Source organism: Sinocyclocheilus rhinocerous, unplaced genomic scaffold (assembly GCF_001515625.1).
Source record: "Sinocyclocheilus rhinocerous isolate Xijiao unplaced genomic scaffold, SAMN03320098_v1.1 scaffold407, whole genome shotgun sequence".
NCBI lineage: Eukaryota > Metazoa > Chordata > Actinopteri > Cypriniformes > Cyprinidae > Sinocyclocheilus > Sinocyclocheilus rhinocerous.
This window is the reverse complement of record NW_015633444.1, coordinates 585,350-596,233: the sequence shown is the minus strand read 5'-3', so window position 1 is coordinate 596,233 and position 10,884 is coordinate 585,350. Positions and strand designations below refer to the sequence as shown.

The 10,884-nt window shown below is 38.0% G+C and overlaps 1 protein-coding gene across 1 annotated transcript in view; it reads left to right on the top strand.

Moving 5' to 3' along the window:
- LOC107744024 (anoctamin-7) overlaps nt 1–10,884 on the top strand; it is a 29,084-nt gene that overhangs the window by 5,464 nt on the left and 12,736 nt on the right. Inside the window, exons 3-14 of the mRNA XM_016557483.1 lie at nt 326–383; nt 646–794; nt 3,462–3,569; nt 3,654–3,790; nt 6,111–6,168; nt 6,480–6,590; nt 7,176–7,341; nt 7,859–7,949; nt 8,027–8,123; nt 8,244–8,387; nt 8,494–8,631; nt 8,735–8,833. Coding sequence (XP_016412969.1) covers nt 326–383; nt 646–794; nt 3,462–3,569; nt 3,654–3,790; nt 6,111–6,168; nt 6,480–6,590; nt 7,176–7,341; nt 7,859–7,949; nt 8,027–8,123; nt 8,244–8,387; nt 8,494–8,631; nt 8,735–8,833 — 1,356 coding nt within the window. The remainder of the gene's footprint in view (nt 1–325; nt 384–645; nt 795–3,461; nt 3,570–3,653; nt 3,791–6,110; nt 6,169–6,479; nt 6,591–7,175; nt 7,342–7,858; nt 7,950–8,026; nt 8,124–8,243; nt 8,388–8,493; nt 8,632–8,734; nt 8,834–10,884) is intronic.

Genomic DNA, 10,884 nt, shown 5'->3' with positions numbered 1-10,884 from the left:
GTGCGTGTGAGTGTGTGTGTGTGTGTGTGTGAGTGTGCGTGCGTGAGTGAGTGTGTGTGCGTGCATGTGCGTGTGTGTGTGTGTTTAAATAAGTGCAGGTTGTTTACAAAAATCATCAGCGGTCACAAAGAGAGGAAGCTAATTAGCAGTTAACAATGTATGCAAACATGCCAAATTTCCTCACATCTCTCACCCTCCACCACTCCACCCTAATATCGCTGATAAGACACACATTAGAAGCTTTTCCTAGGAATTTTCTTGTATGCATGAATATCAGTTCTTCATATGCCTATTGATAATGGATATGTCTGCATGTTATTCACAGATGAGTGCGGCACCTCAGGAAAACATGAACGTGTTCAGTGATGGGGTCACCCGGATCGGTGAGTATGGGGAGACAAGCACATCAATGAAAAGACTTGAATTCTGAGAGCTTCATTTAGTCATTTTGACAAAGGATTGGGCAAAAAAGGTCTTTTAGAGATATTTTTGTGCATTTTCTCTGCTAACAATATTTCCCATTTGTTTCTTGTATGAGATTCATCTGTATAATGCTGATAAATAGTGATGATTTCAGAATAAGTCAGATTTAGAATTTCAGTGCATTCGATCAATATGAAGACATCGTTGTGAATGTGTCGTCAGATTTTGTCTTGGTGTGGGAGGAATCTGTGAACCCCCTGAAGTTTGCAGAATCAGATGAAGTATCGTCGGGTTCCTCGCGTGACACTCACAGGAAGTGGAGGACAGAGTTTCTTTCTAGACTCCGGACTGATGGTCTTCATCAGGAGACGGTACGTAACTCCGACTACATTTTCACACGCATCAAATTCTCTTTAAATTCTAGATTTGGGTTGCAGCCATAGTCCTATACAGCCTTGTGAAAAAGAAGTGCACTTTAGCATATGTATATATAAAAAAAAGAGTACTTATTATGGAAATAGGCATACTATAAAAGCATATACTTGAGCTCAAACTGAATGTAATGTGTTTGAAAAACATAATGATTTAAAATGTACTTCAATTTGACTTTATTACCATGTGCACTTTTTAAAGGTGTACTTAAGAAAACTTTTAAGAAACTTTGAAGAAACTCCCATTAAGTCATTTATTTTATTAATGTTATCTGCAGTTTTTTTTTAGGACTCCGATCACACCTTCAAAACTGTCTGACAACACATAAATGCATCTATTTTAATTCCCCCTTTAGGTGGCTCTTATGGGGGGAACTTTGATTTCAAACTCTAAAAAAGCAAGTAAACAGTCAGCAATAAAATAAGAATAGATCAATGACAAGCAATGGCACAAACAAATACAATAACGAGATACAACTAAAACGAACTGTGCTTTAAGTTTTTCAGGTAGGTATAACAGTAATATCCAGGTCCAGAAATACCACAGAAACGGAATAATCTATTTAACTTTAAAATAACACTGGTTAGTCTTCAATGTATAAATAAACATTAAAGGCAGGGTATGTGATTTTTCAAAAACACTTTAGAAAACTGATTCGGGCCGAATAGCAAAACAAACTTGTAGCCAATCAGCAATAAGGGGCGTGTCTACTCGTGATGTGGAGGAGAGCGCGTTCAGTGCATGGGACGGACATTAGCCGAGCCGAGCGACAGAAAGATAGAGATGGCGGATAAAAAACAAAAGAGGAAAACGTCTGCGGAACGATAAGGCAAGAAGTAGGACACGTGTAAATATCGGATCAGCTTTCCAGCGCTGATCCAGTTTTCTGTCGGGGATTTGTTGCACCGCGCCGCTTAATGACAGACAGCAGCAGGTTTATTTAGGTTGCTGTCTCTTTAAGACCTCATGCACGGATCTAACTGTAACACATAAGTTTTGTTTCTCAACTCTTTACGTGGATACTCATCAAGACGGGCATTTTGACATCATTTTGTATGTATTTGGCTGTTAACGCGCAATAAGACGCAACACAACTTCATTCTGTAGTCACGCGCTCTCAGATGCAGCTCTGTGCACGCGCTTTGGGTGTGAGCTCACAGAAAGGAGTCTCACAGAGAGCGCACAAGTACTGAATTGAGCGCTTGAATGTTTAAAATTGTAAGACTCAAAAGCATGTGCAAATGATGCATTCCGTCATCTGTCACGAGTGTCTTTCACGCTGAAATATTTGCGGGAATTTCCCACAATTATGCACAATCCCTGCAATCCCGCGCCGAAATTTAAGCCCTGAAAACAAATTTAAGATTAACAGTAATTAATACTACTCAATACTAATCTGAATATCGCCACATTACAATGAATATTTATGCATGTAGATGTAGTCTGTGTTGAATTATCTAAAATGCATGCTCTAGAATTACCCGCTTTGAATTTTGTCTTAAAACATTTTCTTTAAGAAACTTAAAACGTTCAAACTCTTTAAAGAAGCATCAACACCTAAGTGCCATTTTAAAGAACCAAAATCAGATCTTTTTAGGTGCCCCAAAGCAAACTGTCTGCAAGGACACTTTCTAATGCGGGGTTTTCTCAGCTCTGGCCCTCGAGGTCCACTTTCCTGCAGAGTTTAGCTCCAAACTTGATCAAACTCACCTGCTTCTAATAAGGGTGCTTTCACACCTGGCCTGTTGTTTCGGAACCTGTCACGTCTCCCCCCTTAGCTCGGTTCGTTTGGACATATGTGAACACGGCAATCGCGCTCGGATCCGCGCCAAAACAATCGGTCCGAGATCGCCTGAACGAGGTGGTCTCGGCTCGATTGAAATCGAACTCTGGAGCGGTTCGGTTGTAGTGAGAAAGCAATCCGATCCAACGGACCAACGAACCAGACTATATCACAATGTATAATGGGTAATTACGTAAGTTCCGTGAAAAGCATTATCTTTGTTATTTTGCTAATACCTCAAAATGAACCTGTGAATGTCTGTGGGTGAGCACGTCTTTGCCATTCAAAAATCAAAGCGCACTTTTTTATTTTATAATGCCGTCTTATTGCTCTTCTTTGTAGGTGCATTTTAAAAATGTTTTCCCAATCAATCCTGGACTCCTGCTCAAAATGATAAATTATTATAACGACAGCTACAAAAAAAACAAAACAACAATAAGCCCACAAAGCTGTTATCGTTCCATCCTGACGGATGACATGCGTGACAGCTAAGTGGAATCCCGGAAAATAAACCTTGGAACTTTGACCAATGAGAGAACAGTTTACTCGCGCGTTACTCCGTTTTGAAACTTTGCCGTGTGAAAGCGAACCGCACCAAGAATAAAAAGCAACATTGTAATAAATTGAATCCCAGTTTCGGAACAAAGCAATCGATCTACAGGTGTGAAAGCACCCTAACTTTCTAGTGATCCTGAAGACCTTGATTAGCTTGTTCAGGTGTGTTTGATTAGGGTTGGAGCTAAACCCTGCAGGAAAGTGGACCTCAAGGGCCAGAACCCCTGTTCTAATGTAATGTTTTTCTCCTGCTCTGAATGTGTCTCAGAAAGAGGTTTTACAGGGAAAAACAAAGACTACTTACGTCCTTCTGAGTGCGCCCTGGAATGTTCTGTGTTATTATGCTGAGGAGATCAGCCTTCGAGTACCATTACAGGTAAATCATACCTGATCTTTTATATCAAAAAGTAAATGATATACTCAATATATCTTACTGTCCTCCTCTATTGGGTGTTTTCAGGTTGTGACAACTCCAATATCAAACTGGTCTGAGAAGATCCTAGAAAAACTGCATATCCCAAACATAATGGCACAAGATGTGCCCAACCTTCCACCGGACTACTACACCTGCCAGTTCCACACCAATAAACTAGAGAGGTACTCATCCATACTGATCCAAAAAAGACAATATGTTTCTCTTTTAGAGCTCTACTGGTCATTAAATTAACATTAGCCATGTTTCCATCCAAAGTTTGCGAATTAAAATTGGAAAAATTGGAATATTGCATACAACATTTGAAAATAAGCACAGTTTCTATCCCATGTGTTTAAGAGAGCAAAATCGTCACTTCCTGTGAAACTGGCACAAAGCATCAGTAATAAAATAATGAAAATTTGCCACAACAGGGGAAGCATGTGAATTAACAAAGATGTTAAAAATGTGCTTAACAAAGAGGATCTGAGCCTGTCATGTAACATGCAGTTCATACACTTTAGTGTTTGCAGAGAGTCAGCACCTCCTTAAAGACAAACACATCACACACTCCAAACACACACTTATGCAAAGTGCTTGCTGTGTCAAATGACCCATTTATTTACTCACACACACTTACAAACAACTTTGTGTATTTTTGTGTCCCAGGGGTTAAACTATTTTAATTTGGTTACATAAAGATTATGTGTTATTGGTTAAAATAATGCTAATATAATATAGCATAATTTTCAACACAAACAACAAGTTTGCCCTAATGAAGTTTTTTTCAGAAGTTAGTGTAAATGTTTTGTGAAGAGCTCACATATGAGATGTGAGGTCTCATGTATAAATATCACTTGTGAACTGAATATTTGGTAACACTTTATAATAAGGTTCCATTAGTTAATGTATTAACTAACATGAACAAACAAAGAGCAATACATTTATTACAGTATTCATTAATCTTTGTTAATGTTAGTTAATGAAAATACAGTTGTTCATTGTTAATTCACAGTGCATTAACTAATGTTAACAAGCACAACTTTTGATTATAATAATGCATTAGTAACTGTTGAAATTAACATTAACTAAAATTAATAAATGCTGTAGAAGTATTGTTCATGCTTATTTCATGTTAGTAGTTAACCAATGTTAAAACTGCAGTCCATAACTTTTTTGTTTAAAAATGATCCAAAATCAAATTTTGAGGATGACGTCGTACCCAAAACAGCGGGTAAGTAAACATAGGTTTCATAAAAAATAATTAATTTAAAAAAATCATATATAATATAAATATAATGGTAACACTTTACAATAAGGTTCCATTAGTTAATGTTAGTTAATGTATTAACTAACATGAACAAACAAAGAGCAATACATTTATTACAGTATTCATTAATATTTGTTAATGTTTGTTAATGAAAATACAGTTGTTCATTGTTAATTCACAGCGCATTAACTAATGTTAACAAGCACAACTTTTGATTTTAATAATGCATTAGTAACTGTTGAAACTAACATTAACTAAAATTAATAAATGCTGTAGAAGTATTGTTCATGCTTAGTTCATGTTAGTAGTTAACCAATGTTAAAGCTGCAGTCCGTAACTTTTTTGTTTAAAAATGATCCAAAATCAAATTTTGAGAAAGTGTTCAAAACTATCACCTTACTTTAGCTCGATTCACAACGGTAAGCTTGTAATAAAATTTTCGAATTTGAGCGGTACGGGTAGGTTTTCGCGGGAAATTCGAGCATGGCGCTGCGTCATTACGTCACGTCTGTACACATAAAGAAGTTGTCCCGGCTAGAGTGCTATATCGCATGTGAGGATCCTACAGGTGGAGGATCGTTTATAGCCTTTTCTCACAGAAGCTGGAATAAATGGCGGATTGTAATCCAGAATAATACACACTAAATAACTAAATAATAGTTACACACTAAATAACTTACCCAGTGCTGATGTTATTAACGTCAACAATTTAAAAACAAAGTATAACAATAATAATAATTGGCACGGGTTGATGTGATATGAGCTAACCGATCGTTAGATTTAATCACCATTGATAGCGCAATTTATTGTAATGCTTTTTTCCTCAGTTGATCAGAACAAAAGTGGCAGTTGTTACTTACTTGTTCAGATGACATTCTCCAGTAAAAACTCTTATTTGGGTCTTACTTTCAAGATGTAGAATCTGTGAATACAAAGTGCAGTATACACACATTAGATTAATCCACGCTGGAGCCGTGCCGGTGCACAACCCACGCAAAGAAGATAATTCCGCAAATAGCTGCACTTGCAGGTTTTCAAACAGAGATGGCGACAAAGAGGCAAAACTTACGGACTGCAGCTTTAACTAATGAATCTTATTGTAAAGTGTTACCGAACATTTTTATTGTGCATAAATCAAGCTTTTGCATCTATATACACTGTTATAAAGAGTGTGCAAAGGGAGTGTTTAATAGAATACATTATCTTACTCTTTATCTTACTTATGCTGCTTTTAGGTTTCTTGGTCATGAAAACAAGGATACGTTTTTCAAGACCACACAGAGGCATCAGATAGTGAGTTTTGAGTGTTTTTTCTTGAAATTTGTGGTGCACTAAGAGTTTTTTTTCTCTTGCTAAGCGATACGACATGTCTTGAGCTTTATACTGACATCTGTGGATGCAACATTGCATGAAAGTTTTCAGTTACCGAAGCCGAAGAAACGTATGCATATGCATATTTGCATATTTGTAACCCATGATTCATTTATTTTGCAAATTAGTAGTCTGTACAATGTCTGTGATGGACAAAATTATTTTTCACTCTCTTTAACACTGTTCACACTGATCTGTCAGTTTTCCGTAATATCTTTGTCCTTGTTCTAAAGCTGTATGAGATATTAGCCAGGACTCCATATGGATCGTTGACTAGAGGGGAGGTTGGCATTGGCAGGCTGGTTAGTGAGAATGTTCTCACTGCTGCTTTTCCTTTACATGAGGTATTGTAAGAGTATTCTACATAATATCTGAACATTACCTTAACAAACACACTAATTATGCACATATTTCTTTCTTTGTTTACACATGTAGCTATACAGCACTACTTAAAGCCAACATGAAATCAAAACTGACCTTTCTTAATGCATGTTCTTTCATTCTTTATGCATGTTCTTTAGCATTTCACACACACACACAGGTTTGTTTTTGTGAAAAGTGGGGACATCCCATGGGCGTAATGGTTTTTATACTGTACAAACTGTTTGTGCTATTGCCCTACACCAACCCTAGCCCTAAACCTACCCCTTACAGGAAACTTTGTGCTATTTCAGATTTTCAATACACTCCATTCTGTGTGATTTATATGCGTTTTGAAAAGTGGGGACATGGGGTAATGTCCTGAAAAGTCACCTTCTCCTTGTAATACCTATGTCATACCCTTGTCATTATACAAATTTATGTCCTCATTTGTCACAAAAACGCGCACACACACACACACACAAAGTCTTTATAATCTTTCCATAATCAATGCAAGCACTATATCATGTTGATTTTGAACAGGCAATGATTTGTGTTCTTCTCATTAGGGTCCATCTGAGATGCCGAAGACTCCAGTAGATCCACAGTCTCTCAACATGAGACAGATCCTGCATCATTACTGGGCTCGCTGGGCTTGCTGGAGGAAGTACCAACCTCTGGATCACATTCGTGAATACTTTGGCGAGAAGATAGCACTCTACTTTGCATGGTTGGGTATGATTGAACCTACATTTAGTTTATACCAGAAAAAAAGCTGTATCTATCATATTTTTATGAGTAATTCCATTTGTTAACATTAGTTAACTACATTAATTAACATGAACTATGGATAAAAATACTTATTGAGAATTTATTATTCAATGTTAATCTGTTAATATTGTTTAATGGACCTGAGCTAACTTAAACCAACAATGGTCAGTTGTATGTTTATTAACTAAAATGAACAAAGATGAATAAATACAGTAACAGATGTGTTGCAAATTATTAGTTAATGTTAGTTAATGCATTAACTAAAGTTAAGTAATGGGACTCTATTGCAAAGTCTTACCATTATTGCTAATAATAAGTAGATGATATTGTAAATACTTAATAGGTAGACTTAATAATAAGACAAAATGAAATAAAAATGCACCAGAAATCTTGCATTCAATCTAAGTTAACTTAAACAGTCTACTGTTTTCATCATAACAGGCTGTGACTAGCTTTCTGTCCTTATTTCTCATGTCTGTAGGTTTCTACACAGGCTGGTTATTACCAGCAGCAGTAGTGGGTTTTATTATTTTTCTGTTTGGTATCTGGCTGATGGTCACTGATGTGGCAGCGTGAGTATTATCACAGTCTTGTTAATAACGGCGTAATGTTGATGATCCAGCACTGATCGTGACCTTTGACCACACAGAGAAGAACTGTGCTCCAGTGGAGACGCCTTTGTCATGTGTCCACTATGCAACATCTGCAGCTACTGGAACCTCTCCAGCATCTGCTATACTTATAAGGTGACTTTTCTACAAGTTTTTAAATTATGTATAGCATATTAAATAAGCCAAAAATAACATTCTCTGTGAACTAGCTATCACATTTTGTTCTCAAAATACTTGTTCATAAATTTGCAATAGGCAGGCTTGCTATTTGACAATGGAGGAACTGTGTTCTTCAGTATATTCATGTCTCTGTGGGCCGTCACCTTCCTGGAGTACTGGAAACGCACAAGCTCCATACTCTCCCACCGATGGGACTGCTCCGAATTTGAAGAAATAGAGGTGATTAAATTGGTTACCGAGTGTCTTAACCTTTATTATTTACTAGTCCTCAAAAAGCAATGCTTTACCTCTCTTGCTTTCCATAATATTTCCATTCTGATGTTAGGAGAGGCCAAGACCAGAATTCACAGCACTGGCGCCCATGACGGTTCGTAATCCTGTGACTGGGGCTGAAGAACCCTATTTCCCAGAGACTCAACGACTGAGTCGTACTCTAACTGGTAATATGGTCATCATTCTAATGGTTAGTCAATGGATTTCCATCTCACAACTGTTGAGAAATCTTCAGTAATCCCAAAAATTTCAAAATCATTATCATGATTCAATTTTATTCCTTGTGCTTGCAGATTGCCATCGTTTTGATATTCCTAATAGCCATTATCCTGTATCGAACTATCCTAAGCATTATTATCTACAGATCGCAGAATGCCTTCTTCATATTTTCCGTAAGTTTCTTTTCATTTCTTTTGATACCTGACCAAATTATCTACATAGTGAATAAAGATTATGAAGTGACTGTTGCTCTTTTAAATTAGATAATTTGCATGTACATGTACATGGAAATTTACATTAGCTAATACTTATATTCAAAATAACTTGAAAATCCTTGTGAAAAAGAAGTACACTTTTAATAAGAGTACTCATTATGAAAACAATATACTTAATAAATGAAAAGCTGAACTTCAGAGTGCCTTTTTACTTGCTTAAGTAGGACTTAAGTACATCTTTATATATAAATTCATAGTTACTTATATTAAAATATGGTTAAAGTATACTGAACTATAAACTAAAATATACTTTAACACCATTGCTATTGAAACTTGTGTGTCGTGTTTAAAACATTTGAATTACACATTTATAATGAAGAAGCTGCAATTTAGTACATTTAAAATACATTAACTTTAAATGTAATATCAAATGACACACTACAGTTAAAATTATAATAAAGTACTTTACATGTGCTTTAGTATGTTACTCAACACATCAAAATAATTGTATTTATTTAAAGAATGACTAAAGATTTTTACACCATGTGAACAAATGAATTAAAATGTACTTTAAAGTAAAATATTAAATTTGACATTATTATTACAAAGTGCATTTTTAAAAGTGTATTTAAGTTTGTTAGAATTTGACACACCTTACAGGTGCACCCTAGACACAGCATCAGTGATATAACCTGGGGTCATAGGGTGTTTCGGCTTTTTCAACATCATACACCCTAGCCCAGGTGACCCAGCCAGGGGAGATCAGTCCCTGACTTGTGTCTAGGTAGCTTGTGTGGTCCATGGATTACCCCTTTTGATCCACAGTCATCTAGATGCCTTCAAGGTAGCATTTATGATGTTCCTGAAGGCTTTCTTCTTGTGCAGTCCCCTGATTCCCAAGAGCTTGTGGGCCCTGCAGAGCGACTGGCCTGCCTCCCCTCGGCAGCCAACCTCGATAGGGAGGCAGCAGGTCTTCTATCCTCTGCTACGGCATTCACCTGCCAACTTCTCGTACTTGGCCCTCTTCTGTTCAAATGTCTCTTCCATCTGGTCTTCCCAGGGCACTGTCAATTCCGGTAGAACTATCTGCCTTGATGGTTCTGAATAAAGGACCATGTCAGGCCTAAGCGTGGTCGTAGTGATGGTTTCTGGGAATTTGAGCTTCCTTCCCAGGTAAACCTTTATCTGCCAATCCTGAGCTGTTGCCAGAAGTCCCCCTGCTGAGTTCCTGCTCTGTGTTGGTTTCTCTCCATCCTTGACAAATTCGATTGAGCGCTGTGCTGGCTGCTGGTGCTTGCTGAGAGAGATCTCTGTGCTGATGGTTCCTGCAATGACCCTTAGCACCTGGTCGTGGTGCCACCGATAACATCCCTCTCCCAGGGCTTAAGGGCAGCAGCTTAATATGTGTTCCAGGGATCCTCTTTTTTTGGCATAGGAGGCATGCAGGGGTGTCTTTTCAGGCCCCAGGAGAAGAGTTTTTTTGGGCTGGGGAGTACATTGTATACTGATTGGATAAGGAACTGGATCCGGTGTGGCTCTGCTTTCCACAACTCAGCCCACAAGATCCTTCGATCCATCACCTGTTCCCATCGAGTCCATGCCCCTTGATGTCACATCCCCACCATCCTGCTGATACATCTTTCCTCCACCCCTGCTCGGATTTCTTCTTGGACCAGTTGACGCGTGTCCTTTCCCCAGGCCTTGTCATATCAAGGTTTATGGTTACAACAACGCCCTGCACGTCCTGACACCACTGTCTCCACCAGCACACTGTGCTTCACCCTGGTCGACTGCCTCCTGGGCCCTCCACTTCCTTCCTGTGAAAGACTTTGGTGTCAGTGGATTCTCTGTACAGCATCACCTCTCTTGATTGGGAAACCATGAACTCCTCCGACAGACTACTGTTTTTGGAGTTGTAGCTTGCTCTTCCTCCCATACAAGGCTATGCTGCTGATGCTGCGAGTGAGACCTAACCACTGCACGGAAAGTGGCTGATCTTCCTCTCAAAG